A 14,250-nucleotide genomic window follows, 5' to 3' on the forward strand; every position below is an offset into this window, starting at 1 on the left:
TCAGTCTGATTTAGGACTTTTATTCAAGAAGCTCAAACAGGGTGTGGTGGTGCACAGCTCAACCCCAGTTGCTTGGGAGGCTGAGACAAGAGGATGGATCTCAAATTGATTGTGTCTGGGTAATTTAGAGACTCTGGTCTTGAAACATAAAAAGTAAAAAAAAGGCTGGAGGTATGGCCCAGTTATGAACATCTCTGGGTTTTATCCCCGGTACACACACACACACACACACACACATACACCTATATATTTCACTAATTATGAATTTCTTCTTGTACTGAGGATCGATCTCATGACCTTACACTTGCCAGGCAGGCACTTATGCTGCTGAGCTAAATCTCCGGCCCCCTAATTATGAATTTTAAGGCTAAATTGCTCACTCTTATGTTCCTAGCATTCATCTCAGGGTTTTTGACACAACTGACGGTTTAATAACTGTTGAATGAATAAATGTGTCTACTTCCACTTCTCTCCTTCCCCTCCTCTCACCTGCCTCTCTCTCTCTCTCTCTCTCTCTCTCTCTCTCTCTCTCTTTCTCTAACTGGAAATCAAACTCACAACCTTGTGCTTGCCAGGCAGGCACCGTGCTCCTGAGCTAAATGCCTGGCCCTCTTGTTTTGTTTTGCTTTGAGACAGGGTCCTGCTATGTAGTCCACACTAGCATTGCATTCTCTATGTAGCTCAAGCTGGCTTTGAACTTATAACAATCCTCTTCAGCCTCCAGGAGTGCTGGAATGTCAGGCGGGTGCCACCAGGCTCAGCTTCCCCTTAACGCGGATCTAGAAGCCGGGGCGTGGTGATTCCAGCCTAACGTCCCAGAATCTGGGAGGCTGAGGCAGAAGGATTATTGTGAGTTCCAGGCCAGCCCGCACCACAAAGTGAGTTCGAGCCTGAAATGCATAGTGAAACTGTCTCAAAAAGACCAGAAACCAACCAACCAAACCAACCAAAACCTGAAGGACAACCTTCGGGTTGTTGTAAGGTTTATGTCCACACACTGCTAATTTTTTTCCTGGGGCGTACAGCAAGTGAAGTGATAAAAGCAGATATGGGGCACATGCCTGTAATGCCAGCACTGTGGGTGGCCGAAGCAGGAGGGTTGCAAATTGGAGTCCTGCCTGGGGAAGGCAGCAAGACTCTGTCTCAAAGTTTAAAAAAAGCAAGCAAGCAAGCAAGCAAAGCAAAGCGCTGGCAATGCAGGTCGGCGGAAGGGTCGGGGTTCGAGCCCCAACGCGGGAAGGGGTGTCTGCTTCTTCCCGCCCAATGGCCTGGGAGGAGGGGGTGGGAGTGGGGAAGGGGGTGGGGGATCGGCAGCCACCTCCTCCCTCGGCCGCCGCCCGGCTCAGCGCCGTGGCCATGCATGCTCCCCGGCGCGCGCTGGCTCCCGGCGTCCTGCTGACCCTGGCCTTGGGGCAGGCGCTCGCGTTGGGAGAACGCGACTTTCTCCGGTTTCTAGGCTTGGATGCGGCGCCGCCGCCCCGCCAGCCACAGCCCGTGCCGCGCGTGCTGCAGAAGATCGCGCGCGAGCGGGAGGCCGCGGCCGACGCGGGGCTGGCGCGGGCCCCGTGCACAGTGGCCGAGCTGGGCGCGCCCGGGGACGCGCTGCGAGCGCTGCCGGACCGAGGTGGGTGCGGGCGCGGGCGCGGGCGCGCGGGGCAGAGGGAGCCGGGCTCGGGCGGGGATCGCGCTTCCCTTCTCTCCTAGGATCCCAGCCGCCATGCCAAGGAAGCCAGGTGCATATTCTTACCGACTTTTGAATCAGGAAATTAAGGCCAAGACGGGAGGTGACGTGTGACCTGTTCAAAGTCAGACTGCTAGTGTGTGAACAAAGGAGTTTTCTTTTTCTTGCAGAGTCAGGGATCGAACCCAGGGCCTAAAGTGTTCTGGGCAAGCGCCATCCCCAGTACCATACAGCTACATTCACAGCCTCTCAAAGTACAGTGCTACTGGGGATTGAACCTAGGACCTTTGCGCTGAGCTACTTCATCAGCTCCTTTTTCAGGTTTTTTTTTTTTTTTTTTTTTTTGAGATAAGGTGTCGCTAAGTCGCCGAATTGCAGATAAGGCTCAAACTTGTGATCCTTTTGCTTCCCTCCTAGATGGCTGGGATTACCCTTATTCTTTCATCCACAATATACACGTCTTTCTTTGGGTTGTGGGGTGGGGGCTGTCTTTTTGAGACAGGATTTCACTGCAGTTCTGGCTGGCCTTGAGCTCACTTTGTAGCCCAGACTGGTCTCGAACTTGAAAGAATCTTCCTGTCTCAGCCTCTGGAGTGCTGCGATTAAAGGCACGAGGGCCACTATGCCTGGCTACAATGGCTATTTCTGAGCCTAGTGTCTTTTTTTATGTTAAGCAGGGTTGAATTTTGGAGCTCAGTTGGTCCAGAAGTCTCTAGGTCATCTTTACAGATCCTTCCAGCCCATCCTTTCCCTCATCTCCCATCTAATTCTTATTCAGTCTGAGATGAGGGTTGAACATCTGCATTTCTATTTGTCCTCTCCGCAGTTGGTTTTGTAGCAAAAGGAGGGACGGTTTGAATGTTTTTCCTAGGAGCATTATTGAAGACCTGCTGTGAGCCAGGCTCCTTCCTGCGGGCCCGCGAAAATCTGGAGACCAACAAAGAAGTCTGCCCTTAGTTACTTAAAGTCTTTGCCCCTAACGTCGAGATCAGGCCATCTGAACTTCTCAAAGTTGATAGGGAGGGGGAGACAGAAAGGACGTCCAAGCTTCCGATGGATACTGTAGGTCTCCAGGCTCTGGCGGGTGGGATCTGATACACTGCTGAAGTTGACGGATCATTCTGCCGAACATTCACAGCTCCATGTAACCGACGCCCCGTGGTGGTTGTGGACATAAAATATTTGGGCGAGAGCACGCACTTTTCCTGTTAATTTAGGATAATTTTTTAGGAGATTGTTAGATCAAAGGGCAGGTCCATTTAAACTTTTGAGACAAAGTCTCACTATGTAGCTCAGACTGGCCTCACTCATTGTGTAGCCCAGGCTGTTCTGAAACTCTCCATCTTACTGCATCAGTCTCCTGAGTGCTGACATTTAAGCTTTTGATTTGTGGCCAACAAATAATCTCCAAAATTTATATCCCACCATAAGTGTGTAAGAATTGTCACTCCCGCCGGCATGATGTGAACTTCTGTAATCCCAGCACTTGGGAGGTCGAGGCAGGAGCGTGGGCTGCACAGTGAGTTCAAGGTCAGCCTCTATAAACTGACCTACAGCGATCATACTGTTTCGTTTGCTGCTGGGACACAGTTTTGCTACGTACCTGAACTCCTTCTCCTCTTGCCTCAGCCTTGGAAGGGGTAAGGTTTGGAGAAAGTGACAATTCGCCACTGGCGCTGTGTGTGGAAGGCTGGAGCGGCTGTGAAGCGCACAGATGGTGACTTGCGTCTTCTCTTTCCCACGCAGGCTTCCTCCTTCCCTCGGACTCGTGCCTGCAGCGGCTGCTCTCCTTCAACCTCTCTGCCATCCCGGACCGGGAGCAGCCCACCGCGGCCGAGCTGGGCTTGGACTTAGGGCCCAGCACCTACGAGGAGCTGGGCCCGGCGCTGGAGCTAGTGGTGTCGCTGGTTCCGCAGCCTGGTCTGCGGGCAGGGCCCCCGCGTGGGCGGGGCAGAGCGGTGGCGGAGCAGTCAGTGCCCCGGCCCCACGGCGTCCTCCGGGTCCGCCTGCAGGGGGCGCTGCAGCACGCGGCCCGGCGCCAGTGGTCCCGCCTGGGGCTGCTGCTGGACGTGCAAGTCGTGGAGGATGGGGAGCCTGGGCGTCACCGTCACCCCCGGGCCCTCTGCGCCAGGCTGCGGCGGACCCTGCGTGCAACCCTGCTGGTGGCGACCCTGGATCCTGCGCGGTGCCGCCACCCTGCCCGCCCGCGGCGGGCCGTGCCCGCTGCCCCCCAGGCTGCCAGCCGGAGCCTCTGCCATCGCCACCAGCTGTTCATCAGTTTCCGGGATCTGGGCTGGCACAAGTGGATCATAGCCCCCAAGGGATTCATGGCCAACTACTGTCAGGGCGAGTGTCCCCTCTCTGTGGCTGCCTACCTGAACAGCTCTAACTATGCCTTCATGCAGGCGTTGATGCAGGTCGTGGACCCCACGGTGTCCCCAGCTGTGTGCGTCCCCACCAAGCTCTCACCCATCTCCATGCTCTACCAGGACAATGGTGACAACGTCATTCTGCGTCACTATGAGGACATGGTGGTCGACGAGTGTGGGTGTGGGTAAGGGGCAGGCATGGGGATGGCTGGAGGGGGCCTGAGTGACCCAATAAAGTGGAGACCTTTTGGATCTAATTGTGAGTCCATCATTGTCAGCAGTGCCTGTGATCACGCATACACTCACCCTGCATCCCTAGTCAGGCATGTGACAGGACCGTTGGTTCTGGACTGAAGGATTAAGTGGTATTTACTGGTGGCCTTTGTATGGGCAGCCATGATTCTGTGTGTGACTTTGCACATGTTTCCCTGTCCTTTAAGATAGGCATTGTTATTTATGCTTTAAAGATGAGGAAACTGAGGTATAGATGTTAAATTAACTTAAAGTCACAGTTTTCCTGGTAAACTTATATATTAAATAGTGTTAGTTACAAAGAAAAATTAGGAGAGAGAAGGGAAAAGGATGTAAATGGAATTAAGATACATACATGTACCAAGTCCCCACAATGAATGTAACCATTATGTATGGCAAGCATGCACTAATAAAAATTGAAACAAAAAATAAAATTGAAATAAAGATCAGGCATGATGGTGGCATACACTTCTAATCCCAGCATTTGAGAGGCTGAGGCAAGAGGATCGCCAGGAGTTGGAGGCCAGCCTGGGCTACACAGTGAGACCCTGACTCAAAAAATAAACAGATAACCCCCACTAAATCAGGTCAGTTCTTTATGGTTGAAAATTTATCACTGAAAATGTTCAGTCATTACTTTTGTCCTTTTATGGTAAGCACAATTTTGACTTTTTGAGAAAGTTGCACACAGATCCTAGGAACACTTATTTGAGAATAATTGCCTTAGCTACAAACTGCTTTCACCTTACAGATAATAAATAGTAATTCTGTGATGAGTGACGTGGGGATTTCGGACTTCTGAAGGATAATTATGCTGACTCCTGAACAATGATAGTGAAACCCATAGCTCTTGTTGGGGTATAAGTACCCGGGGTATAAGCAGGGAATTAAACCTTATCAAAGGAAAATGAAATTGTGACTAATCCATGGATGAAGATGGCGTCCTATGATCCAGTCATCTCCCCCAGTCCTGCCGGTATACACCTGAGACCTCTGAGGGACATTCTAGTAAATCACCACCCCGGGCAAGTGATCTGCTGCTCGGCTGTATCCCCAGGCTAGGAGGCTGCACCAGGGGAATGGGCGAGCTGGTTCTAAATCTATAGATGCACAAAGCACACAGCATAGCCAATGGAAATCTGAAAAGCTAAATCGCAAGCTGAAGGACTCATGCTACCCAATCGCAAAACTTACTGTGAAAGTTAGATTGAGGCACTTCCTGCTTTTGATTCTCCCCACCCCTACTCGTGAGTTTTGGGGTCCACACCTATAATCCCAGCACTCTGAGAGGTGGAGGTGGGAGGATTTCGAGTTTGAGCCCAGTTTGGGCAACATAGTGACCCTGTCTCAAAGTCAAAAAGAAAAAGAAAAAGCCGGGGAAGTAGCTCCCTGTAAAGGCCCTGAGTTCAATCGCCAATACTAGGAGACAAAAAAAAAAAAAAAAAAAAAAAAAAAAACTACAGGGATAGTGGCAGAAAGGATCAAAATGCCAAACAAAAAAACAGGTACTTCCTAGATTCAGACAATGTGGACAAATGATTTTCTCTCTCTCTCTCTTTTTTTTTTTTTTTTTTTTGTACCAGGGATCAAACTCACAACCTCACACTTACCAGGCAAGTGTCTGAGCTGCTGGGCTAAATCCCCGGTCCAGGATAAATAATTTTCAACAAGACTCACAAGGCAATTTAATGGCGGAAAGGAAAACCTGGTCGATAAGTAGTGCTGAAATAACTAATAATAAGAATAAGAATAAGATGACTTTATCACCTTATATCATGCACAGAAAATAATATACAATGAATCAAAAGTTCTAATGGGGGCTGGGGATTTAGCAGCATAAGTGCCTGCCTTGCAAGCGTGTGGTTGTGAGTTCGATCCCTGGTACCAGTTTAAGGGAAAAAAAAAGGGGTCTAATGGAATTATGTAATTAATTATAAAGCCTTTATAAGAGATATAAATCTAAGAGAAAAATCTTGGTGGCTACATTGCTACCCTCAATGCATCTAATTTTAATTCCATAGAATTGTAGAACAAGAAAAGCTCATTTGCAGTAACAAAAAGGAGCTGGAGATGAACGCTTGGCTGCAAGGCCTGGCTTTACTGCAAAGGGTTACACGACAACCTTGGCATGATGCTGGTGACCCATGTCTGGACTGGGGCCATAGTAGCATGAATGTACACACATGTTCAAAAAAAAGCCAGACATGGTGGCACACCAGTGAGTTCAGCTTGTGTGGAGGTTGAATCAGGAGGATCATGAGTTCAAATCCAGCCTAGCCTTCGTATCAAGTCCCTATCTCAAAAAATCCTCCCCAGCTGGGCATGGTGGCTTGCATCTGTAATCCTATTACTTGGGAGGCTGAGGCAGGAGGATTGTTGTGAGTTTGAGACCAGCTTGGGCTACAAAGTGAGCTCAAGGCCAGCCTGAACTACATAGAGAGACCCTGTCTCAAAAAAAAAAAAAAATCCTCCCCCCAAAATAACAAAAACACAACCAAACACCAAGAAAACTCTTTAAACTTCATACTTAAAATACTGTTTTGCATGCAAATGGTAACTCAAAAAAAGATTAAAAAGTAGAAATTCAGAGATCATTTTAAGCCATCATATTGGTAAAGATTCAAAAAAAAGTCAGCAGAAAAATGTGGAACATCTTTCTTTTTCAGGCAAGAACTGAACCCAGGGCCTCCCCTAGGCTGAGAAGCGCTGGGTCCCTGAGCCGCACCCCAGCCCCTGTGTGTCTGTTTAGGACCCCTGAGTCTGGGAGCACTCGAACTCTTTTGCAGGACTCAGGTCCTCTGGAGAACATCCTCCACCTGCTGTCCGTCTTTCCCAGCCCCGTAGGTGAGGCAGGGCGACCGCTCAGCTGCCCCACCGTGGAGCTGCAGCTGCTCTCCTGCAGCCCAGTTTGGTTCTGCTCCTTTCTCTGAGTCCCAAATTGTGTTCTACCTCAGAAAAGACAGTCTGACTGTTCTTGGACCACTCTTTTCAATTTTGTTTGCTTATTCCAGTTAACTTTTTTTTTTTTTGTCTCTAAAATAAAACTTAAAGCTGTAATTCCCATGCACGATTTACTGTTTGAAAGTCTTGATCCAGTGGCTTGGAAAGTTGTTTTCGCCAGCCATGCAGCCATGTTTACTTTCCAGTTCCACAGTGGAGCTATGCAGTTTGTGGCCTTTTGGGACTGGGTTCTCTCACAAGTGTTGATGCTTTCCGGATTCACCTCTGGTGTAGCGTGTGTCAGTTTTCATACCTGCCCCATGCCGTGGGGCAGGCCTCTGAATCCCAGTGCTTGAGAGGCTGAGGCAGGAGGATCACTGTGAATTTGAGGCCAACCTGGGCCATGTTGAATTAAGGGCAGCCTGAACTACAAATGAGACCCTGTCTCAACATAAAAAAAAAAAAGTGAGTGTGTGAGAGTAGCTCTGTGCAAAGGCCTGTGTTAAATTCCCAGTGCAGTGGGGGAGGGGGATACTTAATAGGATTTAGAAAACAAGATATAAAAGTAACAAGCAAATGGAAATATGCTTAACTTGATTATCTGAAACAGGTAATTAAAACTAATGCAACTAAAGAATATTATAACTAAAACACACATCTTCTTTTCTTGTTCTGTGCAGTTCTGGGGATTGAACACAGGGCCTTCGCACTGAGCTACATTCCTTGTCTTTAGCCCCCTTCCCTCCATGTTTTAATTTTGAGGCCCTGGAATAGCTCATATTTCTGTAATATGAACTCTTTGGGGATGATAATATGCATGGGATAATTTCAATTCCTTTTCATTTACTTAAGTAGCTTCTATCAGCTAGTATGTGGTCTATTCTGGAGAATGTCCCAGTGCAGCTGAGAAGAATGTGTATTCTGGTGTTCTGGGCTGGAACACCATAGACATCTATTAAGTCCATTTGTTTAAAAACTTCGTTCAGTTCTGGTATTTCTTTGTTGATTTTTGTCTAGTTGATCTATTTGTGACAGTGGGGTATTGAAGTCCCCCATTACAACTGTATTAGTGCTTATTTGATTCTTTATGTCTGTTAATATTTTTTATATAGTTGGATGCACTGGTATTTGATGCATATATATTTATGAGTGTTATCTCTTGCTCTTGGCTTGTTCCCTTTAGAAGGATGTAGTAACCTTCTTTATCTCTCTTAATGCTTGGTCACTTGAAATCCATTTTGTCTGCAAATAGAATAGTTACCCTTGTCTTTTTCTATGTTCTGGTGTGGAGTGTTGTGTTCCATCCTTTGACTTTGTGTCTATGAATTTCAAGTTAAATATGTTCCTTGGCCAGGCATCGTTGTGCACAGCTATAATCGTAGAACTTGGGAGGCTGAGGCTAGAGGTCATCCATAACTTTGAGGCCAGCCTGAACTGTGTAATGAGCTCAAAATGAGCCAGAACTACCGAGCAATATCTTGTCTCAAAAAAATAAAATAACATAAAATAAAATAAGTGTTTCTTTTATGTAGCATACTGTTGAATCTTGCTTCTTGATCTGTTCTGCCACTCTGTTTCCTTTGATTGATGAATTGAGACTCAGCATTGATGGGTATAACTGATATGTATTGATTTATCCTTGTCATGTTATTTTTCTGTTGTTGGTTCTCTTTTCTTCTTCCTCTGTTTAATTGCTTGCTTTGTCTCATGGATTCATTCTGTTGGGGTTCATGGAGTTGTAGTCCTTGTTAGCTCTTTCTAGAATGTCTTTCTGAACATTCAGCATGGTGGTTTGGTGGTCATAAATTTCTTTAGCTGTTCTTTGTCATGACAGTATCTTATTTCTTCATCAGTTTCTACATCACTCTTGAACAGTTTGTGGGATACATCAAACTGGGTTGGAGATTGTTTTCTATTAGGGCTTAAAATGCTTCATTCCATGCTCTCCTTGACTTGAGGGTCTGTGTTGCAAAGTCTGCTCTGATTCTGATCGGCTTTCCTTTGTAGGTGACTGGTTTCTTTTCTCTAACAGCTTTTACTATTTTCTTCCTGTGTTGAGTTTCTGGAATCTACTTATGTCTTAGTGTAGATGTTTTTGGATTGTGGCTAACTGGAGTTCATATGCCTCACTAATCTCTCTGTCAAATTCTTTTTCCTTGCCACAGAAGTTTCTGCCATTATTTCTCTCAACAAGTTCTCTTTTGTGTCACTTGCGCTGTCTCCTGCTTTTTCTTTTTTTGGGTTTTTTTTTTTTTTTTTTTTTTTTTGTCTTTTTCCTTTTTATCGGTACCGGGGATTGAACTCACAACTGCCTGCTTGCAAGGCAGGCGCTTATGCCGCTGAGCTAAATCCCCAGCTTTTTCATTGACTCCAGTCTATTTTATGTTATTCTTCTTTGCATCATCTAGCAGCTATTGGATTGATTTCTCATGGTCCCTTCCTATTTCTAAGTCTTCCTTTTCATGATTGCTAACTACTCTCCCGTTCTCTATCTCTGAGTCCTCATGTTGGCTTATTCTGCTGCTATACTTTTGATGGAACTTTTAATTTCCAAGATATCTGTTTGAATCTGTTTCAGGGATTCCATTTCTTTCCTATGCTGGGCATTGGAAATTGTTTACATTATTTTCCTAAGCTCATCTATTTTTTATCCGTATCTGCTCTGGAGTCACTAAGCTCGTCTTCCATCATGGTCACCATCTCTGCAGTTATCTGAGGAATTACCTCTGATTTGATTGTTTTTCTAGAACCTTGTTCATCTGTTTCAGTACTTCCACTATCATCACTTCAGTGAGTCTGGATTGATGACTTTTGAATCGTTCTACCTCATTGCTCCATTTGCCTTTCAGGAGGTGGGAATCTGGGTTGCGTCTTAAGTGTCTTGTTTAATTCCTAGGCTGATGCTTATAAATTGCCTCTCGCAAGTAGTCTTATTGCTGATAATTAGAACCTTTAGGAAATGCCAACTTCTCAGAAATGTCTGCCAGATGTAACTGGCTTTTGGGTTTTGAGTCTGTTGCAAGATCCTGTCTTTTCAATTTATTGGAGATGAGCTGCTGTTACTTGGCCCAGGCTCTGGCTGCTTTTCACTGACATGCATTATTTTCTGTGACTCTTAGGCAATCTCAGTCTTGGTATACCAGGAAGATCAACTGGTTAGAACAGTTATGTCAGGTTAGCTAAAATGGTGCAGTCAGCAATGACAGAAGCATCAAATAGTCTAGAAAATGGCAAACTGAGGTAACTATTAACTTGTCACCTTGAACCATATGAGCCAGATTTGTGGTTATAGAAGAAAGTGTAAAACAAAACAGAAAATTGTACACAGTAAGTATGACCTCAGTGGCAATTTTGCCCTCGGGGTAAAAATTTAAAAAGGGGTAAATAGAGAAATAGAAGAAGACAAGATTAGAATTCAGTCTGGATGACAGAAGATTACACAAAGTTTGGGATACTGGTGACAAAGACAGGAGGGGATTAGAGAAGGAAGGAATAAAAGCAAGAACAGAACAACAGAAAACCTAGAAAGAATATTCACACTCATATAAAAACAACAACAAATGAAACAAAACAAAAACAAGAGAAAGAAAGAAGCAAATAAGCAAAAAACAGTCCCTTTCAAGATGTGTCTCTGCTGTCACTGGCAGACAACATGGGCAGAAAGAGTCCAGATCCGATCTGATTAATCCCATCAAAGCAGCCCCCGTAACTGTACAGCAGGAGAGGGCATAATCCTAGCAATCCGAACCTTTAGGTCCACAGACGTTCAGGCCGGTTTCTGGTTGTGAGGCTGGAGCCTGATTTGTTCAGGGTGCAACACTGTGTGCCTGCTGCCTTAAACTTTGCTCCCTGCCTGCTTGAATTGGGCGTCTTAGCCTTCTCCTGAGTGGAACTCAGTTCTTTCTCACCCCGACACTGGGAGCCACTAGATGGAGCCAGCCTGAAGCTACTCAGAGTTTAAGCTCAGTTGGCTCCTCTCCATCATGGTCACTGGCCAATCACCCTCTCCTGAGGGACAGCTGCGCCTGAATAACTCCCCACCCAATGCAGTCAGATGCATCCACTGCTTTGTTCCACTGGTACAGGTCTCCACGGACCCCTCTCGGGCATCTGCAGGTTTGAGCCAGCCCTCCCCCACGGTGAGTCAGGGCTCGGGGAGAAAGTGCTGCTCGCCACCTCCTTCTTCTTCACTGAAGTCTCTCTCTCCACTCTCCTCATGGGCTTCAATTCTCACTTCAGATCCTTGTTGGGTCCCAGGGACCCATTTCCGTCATTTTTCTCTTCATCACATTACTGTATTCCAGTGTCTGGACATCAACTCTCAGAGAGGTAATTTTTCTGCTGCCCACCATCCACCGACTTCCCAGAAGTTTTTCTTTTCCCCATTTAATATAATGTTGGCTGATGGTGTGTCATAAATAATGTTTATCAGATTGGGATAGGGTCCTTATATACCTATTTTCTTCGGGCTCTCTCTCTCTCTCTCTCTCTCTCTCTCTCTCTCTCTCTCTCTCTATCTCTTTTTTTTTTTTTATCAGTACCAGGGATCGAACTCAGGACTGCTTGCTTGCAAGGCAGGTGCTTATGCTGCTGAGCTAAATCCCCAGCCCCATTCTTCAGGCTCTTTATCAAGAAAAGATATTACATCAAAGGGATTTCGAATGTCTATTGAGATGATAATGAGATTTTTGTCCTTGCTTCTTTGTATGAGATGTATTACATTTATTGATTTGTATATGTTGAGCCATCCCTGGGAAAAAAATCTACTGGGTCGTGATGTACAATCTTTTTGGTGAATCATTCACTGTCTTCTGCTGTCACTATCTTGTTGAAGATTTCTACATCTCTATTCATTAAAGAGATTGATCTATAGTTCTATTTTTTGCTGAATCTTTGTCTGGTTTTGGAATCTGGATAGTAGAGGCTTGTAGGTATGACTTTAGGAGTTCTATTTGCCTTTCAATTTCATTAAAAAGATTGAGAAGTATTTACGTTAGAATTTCCCTGAAGTTTTTGTTGAACTCAAGCACTGAACCCATCTGGACCTGAGCTTTTCGAGTTTTTTTTCACTCACTGATTTTTCTTTTTCTTTCTTTTTTTTTTTTTACCAGGGATTGAACTCACAACCTTGCACTTGCCAGGCAGGTGCTCAGGCCACTGAGCTAAACCCCTAGTCCTTTGTAGAATATTTGTTTTTGTTTTCTGTTTTTTGAGATGGGGTCTCACTACACAGTGCAGGCTGGTCTTGAACTCACTATGAAGTCTGGGCTGGCCTCAAACTCACAGCAGTCCTCGTGCCCCAGTGCTGGGATTACAGATGTGTGCTGCCATGCCCAGATGGTAGGGTTTCTTAAAAATTATTACTTCAATTTCATTGCATATTATTGTATTATTCATTTAAAAATCTTCAGTAAGTTTGATCATATATATACATATATATATGAATATATCCATTTCTTCTGAATTCTCCAATTCAGTGGTGTACAGAATCATGAAATGGTAATAAATTTTTTTATTTTGAAAATTTCTGTTTTAATTTCTCCTTTTCATTTGTAATTCATTGATTTATGTCTCTTCTACCCTTTGGTGTTTGTTTGCCTTAAAACAGTATCTTCCTATGTATTTCAGGGTGGCCTGGACTCAATTTGTAGACTTGACCTTGCGGTGTTCCTCTGCTTCAGGCTCCTGGGTGATGGGATTACAGATGTGCACCACTGTACCTGGTTGGTGTTTGTCTGTTTATTTGATTGGGTTGGCAATGGGTTGTCTGTTCTGTTTACTCTAAGAACAAACTCTACTTCATTCACTCTAATGTGTGTGTGTGTGTATTTTAGATTTAATTTTATCAATTTCTGTTCTCATCTTTATAATTTCCTTCTTTGTATTAGTTGTGGGTTTGAATTCTTATTATTTTTCTAGGACCTTGATGTTCATCATTAGGTTGTTTATTTGGGCTTGCTCTGCTTTTGCAATGTGGGCATTCACATTTATAAACTTGTTCTGGGAGGGTTTTCACTGTGTCCCATAAGTTTCGGTAGGCTATGCTGGTATTATGGTTTAGTTCTAAAAATTGTGTTACTTTTCCTTGATTTCTTCTGTAACCTCTTGTTTATTTAAGAAAGTTTTATTTAGTTTTCATACATCTGCATAATTTCTGTGTTCTTACTTTTTTTTCTTTTTTTTTTTTTTTTTTTTTTTTTTTTTTTTGTCTTTTTCCTTTTTATAGGTACCGGCTAAATCCCCAGTCCCCTGTGTTCTTACTTTTGTTGTTGATGTCTAACAACATTGCACTATGATCTGATAATATGCATGATATAATTTCAATTCTTTTACATTTGCTTAAGCTAGCTTTACTGGTGAATATGTGGTCTATTGTGCTGCTGAAAAGAATTTGTATTCTGTTGTTGGGTGGAAAGCTCTGTAGATACTTATTAAGTTTATTTCTTTGGAGGTTTTGTTCATCTTTGGTATTCCTTTGTTGATTTTCTGTCTAGTTTTTGTTTATAATCATGGGTGTTGACATCCCCACTATAATTGTGTTTATGTTTATCTGGTCTTTATATCCAGCAGCACTTATTTCATAAAGTTGAGTGCACTGTTGTTTGGTGCATATGTGTTAATAATTATTTTCTCTTCTTGTTGAAATGTTCCTTGAACCAACATGTAGTGACTTTCCTTTCCTCTTTTGATCTGTTTTGACTTGAAGTCCACTTTATTTGAACTAAGGTAGCTACAACTTTTTTTTGAGAGGTTCCTGTTTTATGTTATATTGTTTTCCAGCTTTTGATTTTTAGGGGGTTTTGTTTGTTTTTGAGACAGGGTCTTGCTGTGTTATACAGGCTGGCCTTGTGTAGCTCAGGCTTCCTTTAAACTCATAGCAATCCTCCTCCTCAAAGGCCTTCCAAGTGCTGGGATAATAGGCACGTATACCCAGCTGATTTTTAGTCTATGAGTTTATTTTGGGTTAACGTGCTTGTTTTATATAGCAGACCATTAGATTTTGCTTCT

At 44.5% G+C, this 14,250-nt stretch overlaps 1 protein-coding gene and 1 long non-coding RNA gene across 2 annotated transcripts; one reads left to right on the forward strand and one right to left on the reverse strand.

Moving 5' to 3' along the window:
• On the reverse strand, positions 1-3,432 carry LOC134473546 (uncharacterized). The gene is made up of 2 exons (XR_010043851.1): positions 3,285-3,432; positions 1-2,886 (listed from the first exon to the last, which is right to left on the reverse strand). It is a non-coding gene; the product is annotated as an uncharacterized LOC134473546 (long non-coding RNA).
• Positions 1,297-4,307, forward strand: LOC134473545 (growth/differentiation factor 3-like). The gene is made up of 2 exons (XM_063238179.1): positions 1,297-1,624; positions 3,428-4,307. The coding sequence occupies exons 1-2, from the start codon at positions 1,357-1,359 to the stop codon at positions 4,237-4,239; spliced, it is 1,080 nt and encodes a 359-aa protein (XP_063094249.1). The 5' UTR covers positions 1,297-1,356; the 3' UTR covers positions 4,240-4,307.
• Positions 4,308-14,250: the final 9,943 nt, after the last annotated feature.

This window comes from Cavia porcellus, unplaced genomic scaffold, assembly GCF_034190915.1.
Source record: "Cavia porcellus strain 051 isolate PalLab524CR breed Dunkin Hartley unplaced genomic scaffold, mCavPor4.1 scaffold_27, whole genome shotgun sequence".
NCBI lineage: Eukaryota > Metazoa > Chordata > Mammalia > Rodentia > Caviidae > Cavia > Cavia porcellus.

What these genes read in the sequence shown, in the direction of transcription:
- LOC134473545 (XM_063238179.1), top strand. Translation starts at nt 1,357, where the DNA reads ATGCATGCTCCCCGGCGCGCGCTGGCTCCCGGCGTCCTGCTGACCCTG. An exon ending in GCGAGCGCTGCCGGACCGAG is followed by an intron (nt 1,625 to 3,427) that starts GTGGGTGCGGGC and finishes TTTCCCACGCAG; the next exon opens with GCTTCCTCCTTCCCTCGGAC.